The following is a 24,207-nucleotide window of genomic DNA, read 5'->3' as shown; positions in this document are numbered from 1 at the left end:
TCGTGATGAAATATCACAAAGCAGACCAAGACAACAAACCCACAAACTCATGAGTGGCCAAGATTTTCAGCATCCACAGGCTAACAGTCGGAAGTTTAACTAAACAGTGGCACAAACCAGTAACAAGAAGTGAGAGTAAACTCCGTCTTTAACATTTGAAATCTGAGATCAATAATCAGGTTAACATTGTAATTTGGATTTAGAGGAGATTTTAGCTTAATAATTCTAGCTTGAAACCTGAGCTTTGCTGGGAGGGCTGAAGTTGAATAATTTGAGTTTCTTTAGGCCACATTAAGAAGCCTTGAGTTTTGCTTGATTGCTATTCAATATGGAACAAAACAAAATATGAAACAGCTGGTTCTGATGAGGTGGGGTGGACATTTAGGCCTGCTAATGTGGGGGCATCCTATTAGAGGCCAGAGTCACAAAAAATAAGCCAAACTTTTGCTCTGATAATTTCCATCACTGCTAATTATATTTTCCGTTTCTCCTTATGCCCCCAAATGATGTTTTACCCCATAAAGTTTGTTTTTATTTGGGTTGGATTTGTTCCTTCATTCAGAGATAGAGCATTTTGAAATGATCATTGATAAATTAGAACTTTGACCATTTGATAATACCATGGAGCAAATGGGAAGCCACCAGACTGTTCCATCTGCCTAGAGTTTCACAGGTCACATACTGTTTGAGGAACTCCTTCCTGCAGCACTTTAAAGAGTCATGGACTTTGCTAACTCGATTGGCAGGTGTTAAGTGACAGTCATAGGTCGTTTGTTTATGTGTGTGTCCTTCGGAGGAATTGTTCTATCAAGATGTCATGGCAGGAAAAAATAAGCTTACCAAGAAGCCCAGACTTTCCTTTGTGTCATCACCAGAATCACTTTCAAGCTCTGTTCACTGGAAAACCTGGTTTATAAGTAGATTTTCATTGTGTTTTGATGAAACCTTTTGTGCCAAGTGAATCAGCAAAAACGTTTTCTAGATCTTGATAGCCCCACACATGAAAGCTGCTAATACTGTTCCAAAATGACATTTTGTTAGAGAAGTCCTTGGACAGTAGAAATGATGGATACATGTTAAATATAGTTACAGTCTTCATCTATGTAAGTGAACCATTGTGCTATACAAACCTTACATACCAGGTTCGAGCACAGCTTTTCAAACATTTATTTTGAAACCTGAGAACGTCAAATATACTCATTCCCCAAACCTCTGCTTCTCCCCTGTGAAATGAATTGCTTCATTAAAACCTAGTTTGTTTCTAAATCTAACAAATCCCCTTGTTGTACATGGGCTCTAAATAGTCCGTTTTAGAATTTTCCAAAAGTGATCCTAGCACGGACTCCAGCTTTCTGAGTACGTTGGATGAGGTTTGGCTTACTTGTGAGAAAGAAATCCAACATCTGTTGAGTACCTACTGCGTGCCAGATGCTGTGTTGTCTTTAGATATGTCCTCTTATTTCAACTCTGTTAACAGCCACGTGCTGTAGCTGTCATGTCCCCATTTTACAGATGAGATTCCCAAGGATCAGAGAAGTCGAGTGAGGTTCCCAAGGTCAGAAAGTGGAAGACCAGGAATTTGAACCCCAGTTATCTGGTCTCTTTCCCATGGTGCCACCCTGCGGAGAGGAAGGACATGGATGGACAGGCCCACTAGCTGGCACTGGGGGGCAGGTGGGTCAGCCTGGCTCTGAGCTCACGGCACAAAGCCTTTCCCGAAGAACAGCTCGTGGCCAGGCAGGCTGGCCAGCACAGGAGCAGGCTTTCCTCCCGTTTTTGGTTCTTGTATAAAAGTGTTCACTCTGGGGTTTCAGGAACAGAGGGTCAGGGCCAGCACATTGCTCATGCATTCTATTTAAACCAATAGCAACCTGGCAACTGTATTTTCCAAGCCTGGCTAGACAGATCATTCTGTTTTGCTCTGTTACTTACAAGGGAGTATCCTGCCCTTTCAGACTCGGGGCTGGGTGGCAGGCTACATTTATAGAGTGTTCTGGATAATGAGGTCAGGCAAACATTTGAAGAGACAGTTCACAGAGTACAGGGGCACCACTGTCTTTTTCCAGGGCGATCTGGGAAAAGAAATTGGAGGCTGGACCAGACAACGTCTGCGGTTCCCTCTGAATTGGTGAAGCGTGCCAGGGCCTGGCTAGCGGAGACACAGCTGAAGAAAGAACTGTAACAGTATTATTCTAGAAGGATGTATTTTTAGTACACAGTATATAAGGTGTGACCCTCTTCTGTGGAGCAACACAGAATGGAAACATGCCTAGCGCCAAGTTGCCACCGCATGATGAAGAACTGAAGTGAGCTGAAATTCATAAATCGTGTATATACCTCCAGAGAACTTTCCAGCAGAGACCCTCAGATTTGTTTTTATTTTAATCAGGCACACAGAATTACCAGGGGGGGAATGAAAATAAGCCAAGATTTGGTATGTTGGTACCTCTTGCTGATTTTCCCCCATCAATTTCCCTGAGGTTTTTTCCCTGACTGTCCTCTAACCAGACATGAAGGCAGCGATCTCTGACCTTTGTTGATTTTGTCTCTCTTCCCTACAAACCCTTGGGCCCTAATTTCCAGTAGATGTATTTACATATTTAGGAATTCTATCCCTTTACTACGGTGCTAATATTTTCTGCACAATATAAAACAGCCCAGAATTAAATTTTAAAGGACAAAATAAATAAAGATTAAACTTTTTTTTTTTTTTAATTTGAAGATCTAATTGGCTTTATTCAAAATTCATGAATCAGGCAGCATCCCATCTAGCGGGTAGAAAGAGCTCCAGGGAGCTGTACAAAATGCAGAGTTTTGTAGGCAGCAGATGGGGGCAGGAAAAGGAAGTGTCTTAACAAAGAGGGGATTCTTTCAGGCAGGGTCCTCCTTTGGGAAAGGTGGGGTCCACCATGCAGATTCCCTCACCAGTACAGATCAGAGAGTTCCAGACTGACTGGTTACAAGCCACATTCCTGGGACCTTGCTGAAACCGTAGTGGGATTAGATGGTAAGTCTTGGTTTGCCGATGTGGGGCTTGGCACAAGTGACTCCATTTTGGGCTGGTGTGTCCTTAGCACCGCTCTCCACTACTGCTCTGTGGTTCTCTCAGCTTCTGTTGATCCTTTGTGTGGTAGTCGCGGGCCGAGACATTTTGTGCTTGATCCCTGTGACTTCGGATTCGCAGTTCTTAAATCAGTCATTCTCCGTTCCTTTCCTGACATTCTGGTCTCAGGGAGATCATTCTCTCTGTTCCTTTCCTGACATTCCGGTCTCAGGGAGATAAATCAGTCATTCTCTCTGTTCCTTTCCTGACATTCCGGTCTCAGGGAGATAAATCAGTCATTCTCTCTGTTCCTTTCCTGACATTCCCGTCTCAGGGAGATCATTCTCCGTTCCTTTCCTGACATTCCGGTCTTAGGGAGACCATGTGCTCGGTGGTTGGCGGCTGCAAACATGCATTTAAAGTTTTTGAGAGAAACACACCAGGGAGATTACTTATAACTGTCATAAACAGGATAATTCCCAATGTCCAGAGTGTCCCTTGGGGCCATCATCCCCCCCACACCCCCCCCAGACCTAAACCAATCAAAATCAAATAAGTTGAAGACCCCCATTGAAGGAGTCACCCTTTTAAGCCAAATAGCTTGCTCAGGGATCTCAGGTCATGGAATTTCAACCTCCCCCAGAAGAGTTTATCCAGCTGCAGCAGGGGTGTGGGCCCCAACACTGATACCTCCTTGCTCACCTAAAAGATAAACAACAGCTATCCTATTATCAAGAACAACTCTGGCCAGAGAGTCTAAGGATTTTTGTTGAGCAATTCTTGCTTTAGCAATAGATTCTGCAGTGTTCTTAAGAGAGGTCAAGGAGAGGTCCCTGATTATTTCACACTCCGTCCTAAGCAGGGAAGTAGGGCCCTGCCAAAGGAGGTGAATCCCGAATCAGGAATGCCTCTTGGTCATTCCCATTTGAATCTGTGGCTCAAGACTGGTTAAGTGACCGCCACGGAGGCCAGTAAAATTTTACGAATCTGTATACCACACAGGCAGTTTTGTTCTGGTTATTCTTGCCTTGTGTCCCGTTTTTTTGCTTAGAGCCCAGACGGGAGAGGATGGAACCATCAGCCATCAACAATTGGGAGTGCAGACTGAGGGCTCCACACTGATGGATCGGGAACTGCGCACTGGCACGAACAGTTCCCACGTGGATCAGAATTAAGGGCTGGGGGGGTTTCCTGCTCAAAACCCTGGGAACTGTGATCTGAAAGGCTAGGGGCGTGGCTCTGGGCCAAGCCCTCTGCCGACTCAACCGGGCTCCAGATTGCAGGTTGATTCCATCAACCTGCCCTTCCCTTCATGGGAAAGCCAATTATATCAGGAGCTCAGGGCGAAGAGAACAGAGCTCAGAACTGAGAGGAACTTACCCAGGGTCCTCAGAAACGCTGAGAAAGATGGAGAACTCAGAGGGGTTCACAGGTCCTGGGCCTTGTTTCTCATTGTCCCCGAATACCATCAGAAGTTCACTTTGGATCCCACCACTGCCATCAAATCTGTTAAAAAAACAAAATTCAACCAAGTAAACCTGAAGATCTCATTGGCCTTATTCAATGACTCATGAATCAGGCAGCACCCCGTCTAGCAAGTAGAAAGGAGCCCCCTGATTAAACTATTTTAAAAGTACTTTAAAAATAAATAAATAAGGGCGCCTGGGTGGCTCAGTTGGTTGGGCGACTGCCTTCAGCTCAGGTCCTGATCCTGGAGTCCCGGGATCGAGTCCCGCATCGGGCTCCCTGCTCAGCAAGGGAGTCTGCTTCGCCCTCTGACCCTCCCCCCTCTCATGTGCTCTCTCTCTCTCATTCTCTCTCTCTCAAATAAATAAATAAAATCTTAATAAATAAATAAATAAATAAATAAAAAGTACTTTTTAAATTGTGTTTTACTTAGTAACGGTACAAAAGCCACTTTTTGCTAGGGAGAACAATATGATTATTTAAATATACTTCTTTCTCTTTAAGAAAACATGATTTGTGACTATGATACTGCAGTACAAAATCTGGGGCTAGTTCAGTTTATTGCAATACTTGTCCTCTTTTTTTCTTTTTTTAAGTTTTATTTATTTAAGTCATCTCTACACACAAAGTGGGGCTGGAACTCAGGACCCCGAGATCAAGAGTTGCATGCTATACCGACTGAGCCAGCCAGGTGCCCCATACTCATCTTCTTTTAATGTTTTTTTCCACTGAGATATAATTCACATACCATAAAATTTGCCCCATTTAAAGTATACAATTTAGTTGTTCTTAGGACATTCACAAAGTGATGCAACCATCACCACTATGTAATTTGAGGATATTTTCATCGCCTCTGAAAAACCTCATACTTATTAGCAGTCACTCCCCACACCCTCCTTCCCCAGCCCCTGGCAACCACTAATCTATCTTCCAGCTCAGTGGATTTGCCGATTCTGGACATCTCACAAAAATGGAATCATGCGCTATGTGGCTTTTTGTGCCTGGCTTCTTTCACTTGGCATAATGTTTTCAAGGTCCATCAACGTTGTATCACGTATCAGTACTATATTCCTTTTCACGGCCAGATAATATTCTACTGCATGGATATCCCACCTTTTCTTGATCTCTTCTTCAGTTGCTGGCTGTTTGACTTGTTTCCCCCTTCTTGGCTGTTAGGAATAACGTTGCTATGAACATTTGTGTACAGGCTTTTGTGTGGACATTTGTTTTCATTCCTCCTGTATAGTATATGCCTAAGCTTGGAATTGCTGGGTCATATGCTAACTTTGTGTTGATTCATTCGAAGACTATATTCTGAAGTGGCTGCGCCATTTTACAATCCTGCCAGCAGTGTTGTAGGGGTTCCAATGTCTCCATAGCCCCACCAACACTTGTGACTGCCCATCTTTTATTAGAGTCATCTTCATGCGTGTGAATGGTAGCTCACTGTAGTTTTGACTTCCGTTTCCCCAGTCACTAATGTTGTTGAGCATCTCTTAATGTTCCTGTTGGGTCTTCTGCCTATCTTCTTTGGAGAACTGTCTCTTCAAATCCATTGTCCATGTTTACAATGAGTTATCTATCTTTTATTGTTGAGTAATAAGTGTTTTTGTATATTCTGGACACTAGACCCTTATCACATATATGATTTTACAAAAAAATTTTTTTTCCATCCTGTGGGTTATCCTTTTCACTTTCTGATAATGGTCTTTGAAGCACAAAAGATTATTTTGAGGAAGTCAATTTATCTGTTATTTTTTGGAGGTTGCTTGTACTTTGGGTATCATATCTAATAAACCATTGCCTAATCCAAGGTCATGAAGCTTGACATCTGTGTTTTCTTCAAAGAGTTTTATAGTTTTAGTTCTTATGTTTAGGTCTTTGATCCATTTTGCATTAATCTTTGTACACGGCCTGTTGTAGGAGTTCAACTTCATTCTTTGAATGTGAATAGTCAGTTATTCCAGCATATTTGTGGGAAATATTATTCCTGTCCCTGTTGAATTATGATGGTACTTTCTCAATTCTATTCCATTGATCTGTACGTCCCAGTACTTGTTTTTTGTTTTTGTTTTGAAAGAGAGAGAGAGAAAAAGTGCACATGCGGTGGGGAGAGAGACAGAGGGAGAGAGAGAGAGAATCTGAAGCAGGCTCTATGCCCAGCTTGGAACCCAACATGGGCTTGATCTCATGACCCTGAGATCATGATCTGAGCTGAAATCAAGAATCTGAGGCTTAACCTACTGAGCTACACAGGCGCCCCCCCATTACTTGGTTTTTAATGTATGTCACAGCTGAAAAGATAACTCACAACGATTCTTGGATCAAATGGAAAAAAAATGCATCATTGTATCCGTTTACTAAGCATTTCCTATCACATGAACCAATTACCCAAATGTTTGGTTAAAGATCTAGCTAGTGAGTTTCCATCTTTTCTGATGTCTATGAAGTGATCTTGCAAACCAATAGTAAGGTATTGCATTTTTTTCCTTTTTAATACATAGGTACAAAACTCATTAAAACTCTTAATTTGGAAAAATTTTTAAACAGGTTAACAAATTATTTTTCTATGTGTTCAGAAGTACAACTATGAGAGTTTTTAGGAAGTTGTTATTACACTTTTGTAATTTTAGCAGCAAAAACTGCAGGATAACAAAAACATTTTGAAAGATTTATTTACAAAATGATCTTTCCATAGCTCATGTTTGTTACCTTAAGGAGGACTTAATTTCTTTCTTAAAAGCTGTACTAGGAAGTGTGAGATAAGTCAGCTCTTTAATTCTATTGTTATTCACTTGTGATTACACTACTAGTATCCTCTTCAACCTATGTATGGTTTCTTTGCAGCAAATATTTTTAAGCTACATGTCTATATTGGGAGAGTATGTTAATTAAGACTTAATAATATAATTTGTTAATTTTTTTTTATGTCATTAGTTACTTCATTTACCTTTCTTTCTTTCTACATTTTTAGGGGTAATTCTAGTATTTTTCTCTTGGAACTTCTAAGTTGGATGATATTCCTTTTTAAGCTTTTTTTCACCTAATGTGTTTAAATTTGCCTCTAAGAGATGTGTTACCTGCTTTTGGATATTATTGTTATTTTTTAAGAGTTTATTTATTTATTTGAGAGAGAGAGATTGCAAGAGATAGAGCACGAACAGCAGGGAGAGGGAGAAACAGGCTTCCTGCTGAGCAGGGAGCCCAACATGGGGCTCAATCCCAGGACCCTGGGATCATGACCTGAGCTGAAGGCAGACACTTAACGACAGAGCCACCCAGGCACCCCTGCATACTACTGATTCTTGAACTTCATTGAGGCAGATTCTATAGCTTGATACTTGGTGGACTTTTGTAAATGTTTGCCCAGAGTTAGCCAAACTGTAAAGTTTGAGGGTGCAGTCTCTGCACAAGATTGCCCCCATATTCTTCTCAGCTTGCTTTCTCCTGCAGCCCATTTCCTGACCCTCCCTAAAGCCAGCTTTAACATTGAAAGGAATAGTCCCCAAGCTGGCCCTCATTTCTGACACCCACTACAACTTCAGGCAGTTCCCCAAACCGGGCTCAGATTAATAATTTGCCAGAAGGACTCACAGAACTTACTGAAAGCTCTATGGTTATGTTTTTTCTACAAGGAAAGGAGACAGATTAAAATCAGCCAAAGGAATAGACACATAGGACAGAGTTTGGGGCATGGCAAATGCAAAGCTTTCCTTGTCCTCTCCCATGGGGTTGGGATGTGTTACCCTCCTGGCAATGATGTGGGACAATTCCCAGGGGGCTTTGCCAACCAGAGAAGCTCATGTGAGCCTGTGTTCAGAGTTGTCATCGTTGTTGTTGTTTTTAATTTTTAAAAAGTTGAAGATGTACAATGCATTTGATTTATTAAGTGTTCAGAATTCTTTTTTTTTTTTTTAAGATTTTATTTTTTATTTGCAAGAGAGACAATGAGAGACAGAGAGCAAGGAGGGTCAGAGGGAGAAGCAGACCCCCTGCTGAGCAGGGACCCCCCCCCCCCGATGCGGGACTCGATCCCGGGACTCCAGGATCATGACCTGAGCCGAAGGCAGCCGCTTAACCAACTGAGCCACCCAGGCGCCCTAAGTGTTCAGAATTCTTACTGGGGCTTCTTTATGTGGACATGACGGATTGATTGATGATTGCCCACGTGGTTGAACGTGGTATTCAGGTGGACCTATGCTGTGTGACCCAAAGCCCTCATTCTACAGGCTCTGGGAAACAACAGGAGTAAAGTTTAGGAGTTAAGTCTTATTTCTGAAAACCTCTGTTTAGCCAACTGAATCCAGCCCAAGTGTCCCTGGCTCGGGTCCCATTTTCCCCAGTGGGTAAAAGGTCTCTTGAATTCTTAACTACTCTCAGTTGGAGAGCAGCACTCTCTTTTGTAGGCCTGATCAATGAGGAAACTGGATCTTGGTCAGGAAAGCCAGTCCCTGTCAAATTCTTCTCAGCTTGCTTTCTCCTGCAGCCCATTTCCTGACCCTCCCTTTGAGTGATCCCCCCCCCCCCCCGTTTCATAAAACTTCGCTGCTGGGTTAGAGACTTATCATAGGCTGTTTTTCTTCTTCTCTGTGAGCTCCTACCTTATTCATCTTTCCATCCCTAGGACAACCCAGTGCGGAGTAGTAACTACTGTATTGAATGGACTGGAATTTTGAAACAGAAGACTGGCAGGAATAAGAAAAAGACACAGTCAGTACAAATTTCATCTAGTCCCAATTGCTGGTGTTTCTTTAAGAATTTAAGCTCAGGGAGGAGGGGAAAGATGGCGGAGGAGTAGGGGACCCTATTTCAACTGGTCCCCGGAATTGAGCTGGATAACTACCAGACCACTCTGAGCACCCGCGAAACCAGCCTGAGATGTAAGAAGATCTGGATCTCTACAAACAGAATATCGCAGGCAGTTGGTTTTTTTTGTTTGTTTGTTTGTTTGTTTGTTTGTTTTAAAGAATGAGAGAGAGAGCACATGAGAGGGGATGAGGGCCAGAGGGAGAAGCAGACTCCCCGCTGAGCAGGGAGCCTGATGTGGGACTCGATCCTGGGACTCCAGAATAACGCCCCGAGCCGAAGGCAGTTGCTTAACAAACTGAGCCACCCAGGTGCCCAAGGGAGTTGGTTTTGAGGTACGAAGCGGAGAGCCGTGATCCTGCGGGCAGATATCGGAGGATAAACGGCAGCGGGAGGGTGCCTGGCCCTGGGGATCCTACACCGCCGGTGAGTGACAGCCTCACGCGCTGCGGACTGAGCACAGACTCGCAGACCGGTAGCGTCGGGAAAGGACTTTAGGGCAGCCCCCGGGGTGGAGGACCAGACCGGCGGGGTCCGCGCACGCGAACTGCAGCCTCCGAGCCGGAAACCCGGTGCGCCAGGGTCCTGCCGGTGAACTGCAACCCCCAGGGGTGGAAACCCCAAGTGGCGGAGTCACCCGCGAATTGGGAGCGGCTGGCGGTTTTAGAAGCACAAAGGGCAGAGATCTGCCCCGACCTGGAGGCAGGACTGGGAGCGCTGCGGAGGGACGCACAACCCAGGACACTGCAGTTTATAGCAGCACGGACAGAAACGGAGACAGCGTGGCCTGCAGAGTCACTGAAGAACAGACTGAGGTCTCTCTGCTCTGCGGCAGAGGGCAGGAAACGGTCTCTTCTGCTCTGACTCGTGGAAGAGACGCGGAAAGCCGCCAGGGAAAGGCGTCAGAGAACAAAAGCCCCAAAGACTGATTTCCACTGAGCCCATCCCCCGCCACAGGGGCGCAGAGCAACTCGGCCCAAACAGGGTTGCCTGAGTAACAGCCCAGCAGGCCCCACCTGCAGAAGACAGGCTGGGAAAACAAGAGGCCAGCAACCTAAGGTCCCAAGAAAACAGGTGCATCTTGCTTGGGTTCTGGTCAATAATTTGGACTCTATACATTCCCTCAAACACCCATCAACAGAATGACGAGGAGGAGGAGCCCCCAAAACAGAAAAGACTCAGAGATTATGACTTATGCTGCAGATTTACAAATGGATGCAGATATAACCAAGATTTCGGAGATGGAACTCAGGCTAGCAATTGTGAAGACAATGGCTAGAATGGAGAAATCAATTAATGGCAACATAGAGTCTCTAAGGGCAGAAATAAAAGGGGAATTGGCAGAACTTAAAAATGCTATCAATGAGATCCAATCCAATCTAGATAATCTAACAGCTAGGGTAACTGAGACAGAAGAGAGAATAAGCGATCTGGAAGATAGTATAATAGATAAAAAGGGAAAAGAGGAGGCCAGGGAAAAACAACTCAGAATCCATGAAAATAGAATCAGAGAAATAAGTGACACCATGAGGCATTCCAGTGTCAGAATAATTGGAATCCTGGAGGGAGTGGAGAGAGAGAGAGGGCTAGAAGATGTATTTGAGCAAATTGTAGCTGAGAACTTCCCTAATCTGGGGAATGAAACAAATATTCGAGTCCTAGAGGCAGAGAGGACCCCTCCTAAGATCAAGGAAAACAGGCCAACACCCCAGCATGTAATAGTAAAACTTGCAAATCTTAGAACCAAGGAAACCATCTTAAGGGCAGTTAGGGGGAAGAGATTCCTTACGTACAGAGGGAGGAACATCAGAATAACGTCAGACCTATCCACAGAGACCTGGCAAGCCAGAAAGGCCTGGCAAGACATATTCAGAGTACTAAATGAGAAGAACATGCAGCCAAGAATACTTTATCTGGCAAGGCTTTCATTTAGAATGGATGGAGAGATGCAGAGCTTCCACGACGGGCAGAAGTTGAAAGAATATGTGACCACTAAGCCGGCCCTGCAAGAAATATTAAGGGGGGTTCTATAAAAGGAGAAAGACCCCAAGAGTGATCTACAACAGAAATTTACAGGGACAATCTATAAAAACAACGTCTTCACAGGCAACATGATGACAATTCATTCATATCTTTCAATAATCACTGTCAACGTGAATGGCCTAAACGCTCCCATAAAACGGCACAGGGTTGCAGATTGGATAAAAAGACAGGACCCATGCATATGCTGTCTACAAGAGACTCATTTTGAACCTAAGGATACATCCAGACTGAAAGTGAAGGGATAGAGATCTATCTTCCATGCCAGCGGACCTCAAAAGAAAGCTGGGGTAGCAATTCTTATATCAGACAAATTAGATTTTAAACTAAAGTCTGTAATAAGAGACACAGAAGGACACTATATCATTCTTAAAGGGTCTATCCAACAAGAAGATCTAACAATTGTAAATATCTATGCCCCCAACATGGGAGCAGCCATATACATAAGCCAACTTTTAACCAAAATAAAGAGTCATATTGATAATAATACGTTAATTGTAGGAGACCTCAATACTCCACTCTCAGCAATGGGCAGATCATCTAAGCAGAAAATCAACAAGGGAGCAAGAGCTTTGAATGATACATTGGACCAGATGGACCTCATAGATATTTACAGAACATTCCACCCTAAAACAACAGAATACTCATTCTTCTCGAGCGCACATGGAACTTTCTCCAGAATAGACCATATACTGGGTCACAAATCAGGTCTCAACCGATACCAAAAGATTGAGATGATTCCCTGCATATTCTCAGACCACAATGCTCTAAAACTGGAACTCAATCACAAGAAAAAATTTGGCAGAAATTCAAACACTTGGAAGCTAAAGACCACTCTGCTCAAGAATGTTTGGGTCAACCAAGAAATCAAAGAAGAACTTAAACAATTCATGGAAATCAATGAGAACGAAAACACATCGGTCCAAAACCTATGGGATACTGCAAAGGTGGTCCTAAGGGGGAAATACATAGCCATCCAAGCCTCACTCAAAAAAATAGAAAAATCCTGAATTCACCAACTAACTCTACACCTTAAAGAACTAGAGAAAAAGCAACAAACGACGCCTAAGCCACGCATTAGAAGAGAAAAAATTAGAGCAGAAATCAATGAATTAGAAACCAGAAACACAGTAGATCAGATCAACGAAACTAGAAGTTGGTTCTTTGAAAGAATTAATATATTGGTAAACCACTGGCCAGACTTATCCAAAAGGAGAGAAAGGACCCAAATTAATAAAATTATGAATGAAAGGGGAGAGATCATGACTAACACCAAGGAAATAGAAACAATTATTAGAAATTATTATCAACAACTATATGCCAATAAACTGAGCAATCTGGATGAAATGGAGGCCTTCCTGGAAACCTATAAGCTGCCAAGACTGAAACAGGAAGAAATTGACAACCTGAATAGGCCAATAACCGGTAACGAGATTGAAGCAGTGATCAAAAACCTCCCAAAAAACAAGAGTCCAGGGCCTGATGGATTCCCTGAGGAATTCTACCAAACATTCAAAGAAGAAATAATACCTATTCTACTGAAGCTGTTTCAAAAAATAGAAACAGAAGGAAAACTTCCAAACTCATTCTATGAGGCCAGCATTACCTTAATCCCCAAACCAGGCAAAGACCCCATCAAAAAGGAGAATTTCAGACCGATATCCCTGATGAATATGGATTCCAAAATCCTCAACAAAATCCTAGCTAATAGGATCCAACAATACATTAAAAGGATCATCCACCACGACCAAGTGGGATTTATCCCCGGGATGCAAGGGTGGTTCAACATTCGCAAATCAATCAATGTGATAGAACACATTAATAAGAGGAGGGAGAAGAACCATATGGTCCTCTCAATTGATGCAGAAAAAGCATTTGACAAAATACAACATCCTTTCCTGATTAAAACTCTCCAGAGTATAGGGATAGAGGGAACATTCCTCAAGCTCATAAAATCCATCTATGAAAAACCCACAGAGAATATCATCCTCAATGGGGAAAAGCTGAGAGCCTTTCCCTTAAGATCAGGAACACGTCAAGGGTGCCCACTCTCACCACTGTTGTTCAACATAGTACTAGAAGTCCTAGCAACAGCAATCAGACAACAAAAAGAAATAAAAGGTATTCAAATTGGCAAAGAAGAAGTCAAACCTCTCTTTTCGCAGACAACATGATACTTTATATGGAAAACCCAAAAGACTCCACCCCCAAATTACTAGAACTCATCCAGCAATTCAGTAATGTGGCAGGATACAAAATCAATGCACAGAAATTAGTTGCTTTCTTATACACTAACAACGCAACTGTAGAAAGAGAAATTACAGAAACGATTCCATTTACAATAGCACCAAAAACCATAAGATACCTCAGAATAAACCTAACCAAAGAGGTAAAGGATCTATACTCTAGGAACTACAAAACACTCATGAAAGAAATTGAAGAAGACACAAAAAGATGGAAAAATATTCCATGCTCATGGATCGGAAGAATAAACATTGTTAAAATGTCTATGTTACCCAGAGCTATCTATACCTTCAATGCCATCCCGATCAAAATTCCAATGACATTTTTCAAAGTGCTGGAACAAACAATCCTAAAATTTGTATGGAATCAGAAAAGACCCCGAATCGCCAAGGAGATGTTGAAAAAGAAAAACAAAGCTGGGGGCATCACGTTGCCCGATTTCAAGCTATATTACAAATCAGTGATCACCAAGACATCATGGTACTGGCACAAAAACAGACATACAGATCAATGGAACAGAATAGAGAACCCAGATATGGACCCTCAACTCTATGGTCAAATAATCTTTGACAAAGCAGGAAAAAACATGCAATGGAAAAAAGACAGTCTCTTCAATAAATGGTGCTGGGAAAATTGGACAGCCACATGCAGAAGAATGAAACTCGACCATTCTCTAACACCATTCACAAAGATAAACTCAAAGTGGATGAAAGACCTCAATGTGAGACAGGAATCCATCAAAATCCTCAGAGGCAGTAACCTCTTTGACATCGCCCACAGCAACTTCTTTCAAGATACATCTCCAAAAGCTAGTGAAACAAAAGCAAAAATGAACTTTTGGGACTTCATCAAGATAAAAAGCTTCTGCACAGCAAAGGAAACAGTCAACAAAACAAAGAGGCAACCCACAGAATGGGAGAAGATATTTGCAAATGACACTACAGATAAAGGGCTGGTATCCAAAATCTATAAAGAACTTCTCAAACTCAACACCCAAAAAACAAATAATCAAGTCAAAAAGCGGGCAGAAGAGATGAACAGACCCTTCTCTGAAGAAGACATACAAATGGCTAACAGACACATGAAAAAATGTTCATCATCATTAGCCATCAGGGAAATCCAAATCAAAACCACACTGAGATACCACCTTACACCAGTTAGAATGGCCAAAATGGACAGGGAAAGAAACAACAAATGTTGGAGAGGTTGTGGAGAAAGGGGAACCCTCTTACACTGTTGGTGGGAATGCAAGTTGGTACAGCCACTTTGGAAAACAGTGTGGAAGTTCCTCAAAAATTTAAAAATAGAGCTACCCTATGACCCAGCAATTGCACTACTGGGTATTTACACCAAGGACACAGATGTAGTGAAAAGAAGGGCCATATGCACCCCAATGTTCATAGCAGCAATGTCCGCAATAGCCAAACTGTGGAAAGAGCCGAGATGCCCTTCAACAGATGAATGGATAAAGAAGATGTGGTCCATATATACAATGGAAGATTACTCGCCATCAGAAAGGATGAATACCCAACTTTTACATCAACATGGATGGGACTGGAGGAGATTATACTAAGCGAAATAAGTCAAGCAGAGAAAGTCAATTATCATATGGTTTCAATTATTTGTGGAACATAAGGAATAACATGGAGGACATTAGGAGAAGGAAGGGAAAAATGGGTGGGGAATTGGAGGGAGAGATGAACCATGAGAGACTATGGACCTGAGAAACAAACAGGGTTCTAGAGGGGATGGGGGAGGGGGGATTGGTTAGTCCAGTGATGGGTATTAAGGAGGGCACGTACTTCATGGAGCACTGGGTGTTATACGAAAACAATGGATCGTGGATCACTACATCAAAAACTAATGCTGTATTGTATGGTGACTAACATAATATAATAAAATTAAAAACCACAAAAAAAAAAAAAGAATTTAAGCTCAGGGTGCCTGGCTGGCTCAGTCAGTGAAGCATGAGACTCTTGACCTCGGGGCTGTGAGTTCGAGCCCCGAGATTACTTAAAAATAAAATCTTAAAAAAAAAGAAAGAAAGAAATTAAAAAAGAACTTAAAGAAAGAATTTAGGTTCCAAGATAACATAGGGGGATTATCTTTAAATGTGTGACACAGTTTACAGAAATATTTTGGAAGAGGTAGCCAATGGATTGCGCAAATTCCTGAGGCTCATTCATAATTTCTGCAATCCATGTCCTTTTTTTAAAAAAAAAATTATTTATTTGAGAGATTGAGAGAGAGACCACACACGAGCAGGGGGAGGCAGAGGGGCAGAGGGAGAAGCAGGCTTCCTGCTGAGCAGGGAGTGCAATGCGGGACTCGATCCCAGGACCCTGAGGTCATGAACTGAGCCAAAGGCAGATGCTTAACCAGCTGAGCCACCCCAGAGCCCCTTGTTTAGGAATTTAGAAGGTACTGATTAAATAGTGTCTGACTACATTTTCATTTTGAACATTTTTTACTAATATAGTTGATTCTTAAATTTGCACAAAGACAGTGACATAGGATTTCACTTGCATGCAGTGTTCTCTAAAGGGAAACAGAAGCATGGGCCCCACTGTGGTTAGAAAAACTCCCAAGAACTTCTGTATTCGAAGGGCCTGACTTTAAGCTTTCAACTGGAAAGGTATCCATTTCAAAGAAATCCACTGCAAGTAGTAAGACGCAACTACTACTAAAACAGCTAGATAAGGAACGGTGTCGCCCCACCTATGAAGTTCCCCTTCGAGAAGGCCCCTGGGGACCTAGAGAGCTGAGCACTTGAGTGACTCATCTTCTCCCTTCCTACACCCAAATTTCTGCTCTAATGCTTTAAATTAGCGGAGAGAGTAAACTTGCGAAGTTTTAGGCACCCCACCCTCAAATCCTAATAAAAAGAGCCCTCAGTAGGGGTGCCCAGGTGGCTCAGTCATTAAGCATCTGCCTTCAGCTCAGGTCATGAGCCCAGGTCCTGGGATCGAGCCCCGCATTGGGCTCCTGCTCGGCGGGGAGCCTGCTTCTCCCTCTGCGTCTCCCCCCTGCTCCTGCGCACTGGCGCTCTTTCTCTTTCTGGGTCAAATAAAATCTTAAAACAAAAAAAAAGAGCCCCAGGTAAATGCTCCCTTCCTCTTTCTGCACCTGTGACCTTGCTGTGTGGCCTCTGAGTATGCTTGCCATGCTCCCCTCAAGCTTTGTGAATAATAAATCTTGTTCTTCAAGATTCCTTGATGGTTTTGCTGCGGTGTGTCCTCCAATCACAGTAAGAATGTAGAGAGCAAAATGGAGTCTCTCACGTCAAGCAGGGGCCTGTATCTAGGAGACATCGCGGGACCAGTGTCAGCTGACACCCCAGAACTGATCATGAGCAGAAGCAGAGGAGGTCTGCGGGGACTCCAAACCGATTAAATCTCTTTAAAAAGGGGAGGACTTTGGCAGCAAACTGTTTGTCCGACCACTTCAAAAAGGGCAGCTGCCCCCGAAGGCTCTGCCCCTTGACCTCCGAACAGAACCGAGAGCCTTCCCTGCTTGCACGTCAGAAGCAGTCAGTGCCGAGAGCTGACCCGGACCAGACCGAGGCCTCATCTCAACCACGTGCCCCCAGACTGACTTCGAGTTTGGTTCGTTCACTTCCTGCATCCTTCTGTTATCTTGTTTGTTGTGTGGCTTGTCTTCTGCCCTGCTCTGTGTGCTGAATGAGAAGCCAGGTGTAATTACGTGCTGAAATGATGCTGAGTGTGGAATCCTGAACCTGCTTTATAATTGTGGTTTCACTTTGCTTTATGATTGAATACAGCTGACATTGTGGAAAGATGTGACTCATGTGTGCGCCTTCATAGCAGCGTGCTCATGATAAAGAACCACAGGGCCAGCCTGGCCACAACATTGGCCCCAGTGGTGATGGGGGAAACACCTGTAGGGTTCCCTGTGAGTAAACATGGCCCTCGTGAGGGCCTCAGGTGTTTCTAGGCGAGAATGTCACTATCAATAGGCTGAGAAGACACAACAATTTTAAGTGACTTTGGATGGAATGCTCCCTTGGTGCCCAGAAGAAACAAATGCAAATGATTTCCTAGAGAATGTGCCCTCAAGGTCAGGCCTCAGGCAATTCTCACAGAGAGCACAACAAATTTGGGCTCAGAAACAAAACAAAACAAAACACGAACAAAGAATATTCAAGAAAATAAGTCACCATGAATGAGAGGCAGCAGAAACAACAAATGATAAAAGCAACCCCATGAAGACTTCAGATAGCTGGAGGCGGTTAGTTTGCTGTGTTGTTTTGTGTTTTTTTTAGATTTTATTTATTTATTTATTTGAGAGGGAGCGAGCAACAGAGCACAAGCAGGGGGAGAGGCAGACTCGCGCTGAACAGGGAGCCTGATGTGTGGCTCAATCCTAGGACCCTGGAATCATGACCTGAGCCAAAGGCAGATGCCACCCAGGTGCCCCAGAGGTGGCCATTTTGAGTCAGGCATCCTAAGGTACTTTTTTTTTTTAATTCAGTTAGCAAAAACATATACTACATCATTAGTTTCAGATGTAGTGTTCAATAATTTGTCAGTTTCGTATAACATCCAGTGCTCATTATATCCCGTGCCCTCCTTAATGCCCATCACCCAGTTACCCCATCTCCCCACTCCACTCCCCTGCAGCAACCCCTCAGTTTGTTTCCTATAGTTAAGAGTCTCTCATGATTTTTCTCCCTCTCTGATGACTTCCCATTCTGACTTCCCTAAGGTACTTTTTTAAAGAGAAATATACTGATTAAATTTACTCTCTAAGTATGTATGTTAAAATTCTATGAGTAGTCACCCAAATAATAGAAATTGAATGTATATGCTCCAGACTGATATAGGGCAGAAAAATGGAATGAGAAAAAAACACTTTAATCAATCCAAAAGAAGACAAGAAAAGAGAAGGAAAATATTTCAAAAAAGCAATGCAAATAGATAGTCATCTAATATATGCAAATAAGAAGAGGGCAAAACGAAATCCAAATAAATCAGTAATCATAAGAAAGGTCAATGGCATGAACTTTTCAGTTAAATGTCATGGACTCTTAGGCTGTATAAAAAATTAAATCCAGATATGTGCTGTTTTCAAAAGATGTGACAAACAGCAGAATAGAGAAAGGTTGAAAGTAAAAGATTGGATAAAATATAAGCAGGTAAAGAAAGGAGGTGGGGGGTGGATTACACAGGTGATGGGGATTCAGGAGCGCTCCTGTTTTGATGAGCACCGGGTGATGTACAGATCACTATATCGTACACCTGAAACTAACATTACGCTGTATGTTAACTAACTAGAATTTAAAAATGTAAAACAAGAAAACAAAAACCAATCAGGTAAATACTAAGCAAGAGAAAGCTGGTGCAGCTGTGTAAATCATAGTCAAAACACAACTAGAATTTTAAAATGTTGCCAGTAAGTCATCACTGAATGATAAAAGGCATGTTCACCAGAAGAATATAATAAGTCTAAATGTATTGTACCTATTAACATAAATACAGCTTCAAAATATTATTGGGTAAAAGCAAAATGAAAAGGAGGAATAGCTATATTTACCATTATTGTGGGAAATCTTAATACATTATTTTCTCAATAATTGCTAGATCAGATGAAAATTTCTAAGGCTGTGGAAGAATTGTCCAACAGTCAGCAAGCTCTAACTACTAGAAATATATAGAACCCTTGGCCCAGCAACTGGAGGAAATACATTGTTTTCCTGAACACAGGAACGCTGTGCAATAAAGAATTTGACCGTGCCAAAGAGAGGTGTGGCTTTCCCCCTTGACTTCTGGGGGTAATCTATATGAGACATCATGGAAGTGTCCTTGTTTAGGGTAGATGTGGCTGGCCACACCCACTGGTCTTAGGTTAAGGGGCTAATCGTGCAAGGAAGACCAATCATGTGATATAGAGTGGGGGGCTTTGGGTCGCACTATAGGAGACTGGATTCAACCATGTGGGCAATCAATCAATCAACCAATCATATGTACATAATGAAGCCCTAATGAAAACCCTAAACACCAAGGCTCAGATGAGCTTCTCTGTTTGGCTGTACTCTTGTTCACACTGTCACAAATCAGTGCCGGGGGGGGTCATGTGTCCTGACCCTGTAAGAGAAGACAACTGGAAGTTTTGCATGAAAACAAAAAATAAAGACCCTTCCCCTCCCACATATTAGGAATTTTAAAATCACCCTAGTAAATAGCTTATGGATCAACATAGATCTAAATGAAGAGTTTTAGTTAGTTTTGTATCTGTGTGTTAAAAAGGGGGAAAAAAATGCAGCATCATACTCTTGGTTTGCAAGACCAATTCACAGACATCAGAAAAGATGGAAACTCACTAGCTAGATCTTTAACCCAAACATTTGCATATTTGGTGGATGTGATAGGAAATGCTTAGTAAACGGAGCCAATGATGCATTTTTTTTTCCATTTGATCTAGGAATCTCTGTGAGTTATCTTTTCAGCTGTGACATACTTTCAAAACCAAGTACTGGGACATACAGATCAATGGAATAGAATCGAGAGTCTAAACCCATATATCTATGGTCAGTTGACTTTTGACAAAGGTGCCATGACAATTCAACAGAACCAAGAGTAGTATTTTCAGCAGATGTGCTGAGACAATGGGCTGTTCAGATTCAAAGAATGAAATCGAACTCCTACCACATGGCATGTACAAAAATTACCTCAAAATGGATCAAAGAGCTAAACAAAAGAGCTAAGACTCTAAAGCACAGATGTAAAGCTTCACCAGCTTGGATTAGGCAGTGGTGTTTTGGGTAGGACCCCCAAAGTGCAAACAACCAAAGCAAGCGCTGAGGAATCGGACCTTGGAATCCTGTGCTCCCCACTGGATTTACAGTCTCGCTCGTGTTGTGTTCTCTCTTTGACTCTGTGTTATCCTTTGTAAAATGAGAGTAAACTACCGCAGAGAATTATTTTAAGAATTCAGTGAGATATGTTTATAAAGCATTTAATAGCATGCCTGCACGTCCTAGACATTCAGTAATGACCATCAATCATGAATATTATAAGGATAAGGCTGACCAAGAATCAAAGTGTACCAAGGGTTCATCTGATTATGATGAACCAATTACCCGGTAATTGGTAGATAACTGATCCCAGTGCCACATAATTCTTGTCTGTAGATATGTAAATTCTGTCCTTTTAGTGGTTCAGTTGACTTCCTGTTCTAGTCCTGTGGGGCAAGCAGTTTGCCTCCATTTGCACATTAATTTTTTGATATTCCTAATCTCTAAGTAAGAACACTTTGTTGCATGCTTTAAGTGGTTAAATTGTATGGTATATGAATTTTATCTTAAGCCATTACAAATCTTTTTTCTTTTTCTTTTTTTTTTTTAAGTGCCCCAGCACTAAATTCCATGAAAGGACCCAGGTAGGAACAATTCAAGCCACTCTTCTGGAGCTAGAGGTAGGCCATAAACCCCTGGGAGGAACCCCGAGGTATGGATCCCAGGGCTCGCAAGGGCATCTGGTTGACCCTGCAGGCATGGGCAGAAGGCCAGAGAACACTCCACATGCACGGAGGAGAAAAGAGATACATGGTCAGGTGGATCCCAGTCGAGGTCCCAGACCGAAAGGGACTTATAGAATATCAAGGAAGGCACTTCAAAGTGTGGGGGCTCTCAGGAGCAGGGCTGGGGTAGAGGCTCCTTTGGCCAAGATACCACTACCAAGAAGATGTTTCTTTCACAAATGCTTGCCTTTAGGGTTGAGTTCTATGAATATACGCTAATTAAATTGGAAAGCTGAGTAAGCAAAAAAAGAATGAGATTTTTAAAGTCTGTGCTACAAAATCCTGATCTTCTCCAATCCTTTGGGTTGTTAACCTCTAGATAGCTTTCACACTTTGAATTTAATGCCCTGGGGCCTTTCACCTTTGCAAACCCTGTTCCTAGAATCTTTTCTACCCTCGACAGATCAAATTCTCCTAGAAGATGTCCTTCCTGGCCTGTCATATTTCCATTTCCAGGAGGTATTTTACATCTGCTTTGCAAAACAGCAGTCCTGCTACCTTCTCCCTTACCAGCCCAGGGTAAATGTTATTTTCCTGACAAGCCATCTGGACGCCTTCCAACCCCCAAGGCCTGTGCATCAATCTCTATGGAAACCCTTTTCCTTTCCAGACAAGCTTGTCTCCTCCAGTACAAAATGGATTTTGCACTCTTTTGCCCTAATTCAAGTTGCCTCCCCCCACTCCTCCCCAGAGCTGCAATTCTTCTAGTAAGGAGGTGGAGGAAACCATATCTGGCCGGCCAAGCTCATCTCTGCACACCCACGCCGGACTCCTTCCCCCCACCGCTCGCCGCCTTCCTGCCTTTGGTCCTGTTCCTGCCTGCACCTGGGATTCCCACGCCCCCTGCCCCCAGTTTAAACACAAGGCCAAGTTAAAGTACCACCTTTTCCAAAGCACAGTGTGGCTATTTGCCTTTCAGAAGAGTCTAAGAAAAGAAGCACAAAGTTGGCCACGTGTTTGTAAAGATTTCCAGCTTTAGCCAGTGTACCAGTCTGGCAGGTAGAAGTCCAAAGGAACCCAGCTTTGTACCCAGCCAGCAGCTGATCTACTAAGCAGGCTATTCCAAATAATAATAATTTTTTTTAAAAAACCCAAAATTATACTTTTTTTTAAAAAAAGGCACAAATTTTGTGTTTTGAAAATTCCTACAGGTAGAACTCCAGGGGCCTTGAGCATTTTGGGCCCATGGGCCTCCTACCATCATAATGGCTCTTCATGGGCCCTACAGTTTTCCTTTCTTTCGTTTTTGTGTGTGTGTGGGGGGCACGGAATGGCATGAGAAAAAAAATGAAAAATTTTCTTTAATCCTAAATTCATTTTTCTCTTCTGCTTTTAAAAGAAATGAAAACCGTTTGACCTCTAAAAGTATTGTAATTCCAGGAATTATTCCTAATGGAGAGTTAGCCCTGAGACTGCATCTCATAATTCTCATCATGTAGCATAAAGGGGGTAGTTTGGTGGTGTGGTTTGCAGTTGCGATCCTGGCACCAGGCTGTCTGGGTTTGAATCCTGTCTCTGCCATTTCTAGCTGTGTGACCACAAAGGAGCTCTTTAATGTCTTTGTGACTCAGGTTCCTCATCTGTAAAATGGTTCATCGGGTCATGGCTAAGGTTAAATGGGCTAATTTGTGCTAAGACCTAAGACTGACACACAGCACTATATGTGTTAGCTATTATCATTATTAATTATTGCCAATATTAGGTACTTAGTCACCATATAGTGAATGAAACAACAAATACTCTTCTTATGCCAAGATACTATTTTCAGCAACATCAAACCACCTTAAAGGGATTTTAAATATGGACATAATTATTTCTATTTTTGAGAAAGAGGAAAAAAAACCCAAAGCCCTTTGGGAGATGAGGTAAACCTTTGATAATATAGGAATGTATCTTTTTCTACACATTCTCGAAGTCACATACCCTTTTCAGGTGGAAGTATTAAGAGGCTATCTAGCCTAGCCTTCCAAACGCCAAAAAGAATCCTTTCTCTAACACAGCATCTTGAACACTTCCAGGAACATGGGAGAGTTAAATCTCTAGTCCAGCATCTCTTTCCACCATTAGTCAGGTCAAGTCTGAGAATGTTCTTACATATATGCCGACCAAAAAACATTGCCCAGCTGCCACTTCCATCCCATCTGTGGATCCTGCTTCTGCATCCTTGAGGCTACTTAGAACAAGGTCATTCTTTTTCAGACAAGCTGCCAAGTATTTTTAGTTGGAGGTCATGTATTCGTTTGTCTTCTGTATTCCAAGGTCATATCCATACTTTTCATCGATGCTCAAGGGCCTGTGACTCACAGACTCTACGCCAACCTGATCTTTCTCCTCAGGGCACAATCTAACACCATTCTTGCTACTTGGCTCTCCAGCGTGCTGAGCTCCGACCAGGCATGGAACCCCGATACTGTTCCTGCCTTTGGTCTGGGCCCCTTTCTACATTCATAGAAATATAGGTTGACATTGCTCATGTTTTGATGTTTTGTCAGTTTCATTATACTGTTGGTTGATGCTAAAGTAGTGATCAACTCAATTCTCTAGGTCCTTTTTGTATACAAAATCATGAGGCCAGGCTTTCTTCATCTTTCATGTCTACAATTCATTTTATAAACCTGAATGTAGGCCTTTCCCTTGTGATGACTACGTCAAATCTTACCGCTTGCAACCCAGGGTCTTAGCTTAGTAAATTGTGGTTTTCTTTGGGCAGTCACATTAGTTTTCCTAACTTTTTATCACCTAAAAAACGTGGTGAGCATACTTTGTCTGGTTTTATCTAAGTCGTTTACATACATCTCTCCTAGGGCAAGGTCAGACCACTCATCTAAGGAACTGCCTCTGGGTTGACATACTTTTTCGGTAAAGTCACCCAACCAGTTTTGAATCCTACCTGCCATCATTTACCTCAAATGTGAGCAGAAAATACTTTGTTAATAGGCCAATTCAAATCGACATTTAATTTGTCTAGCACAACAGTTGGTAGACCAGGATGCCCTTCAGAATCACCTCCCTTAAAATATAGATTCCTAGAGGTGCCTGGGTGGCTCAGTTGGTTAAGTGTCTGACTC

At 42.5% G+C, this 24,207-nt stretch overlaps 1 protein-coding gene across 5 annotated transcripts in view; it reads left to right on the top strand.

Annotated features, from left to right (window-relative positions):
• Positions 1–24,207, top strand: part of MINPP1 (multiple inositol-polyphosphate phosphatase 1) — a 125,857-nt gene that overhangs the window by 77,690 nt on the left and 23,960 nt on the right. Inside the window, exon 5 of one of the 5 annotated variants that reach the window (XM_035008568.1) lies at positions 20,966–21,367. The exons of 2 other annotated variants lie outside the window; for them this stretch is intronic. In XM_035008568.1, coding sequence (XP_034864459.1) covers positions 20,966–21,002 — 37 coding nt within the window. In that variant the 3' untranslated portion in view covers positions 21,003–21,367. Of the gene's footprint in view, positions 1–9,134; positions 9,327–16,807; positions 17,397–20,965; positions 21,368–24,207 lie in introns of those variants that run through there. 2 more of the 5 variants (XM_035008567.1, XM_035008566.1) reach the window with 2 other exon arrangements.

Source organism: Mirounga leonina, unplaced genomic scaffold, assembly GCF_011800145.1.
Source record: "Mirounga leonina isolate KUSES-001 unplaced genomic scaffold, KU_Mleo_1.0 Mir_152, whole genome shotgun sequence".
NCBI classification, from domain to species: Eukaryota; Metazoa; Chordata; class Mammalia; order Carnivora; family Phocidae; genus Mirounga; species Mirounga leonina.
This window is presented reverse-complemented; position numbering and strand designations above follow the sequence as displayed.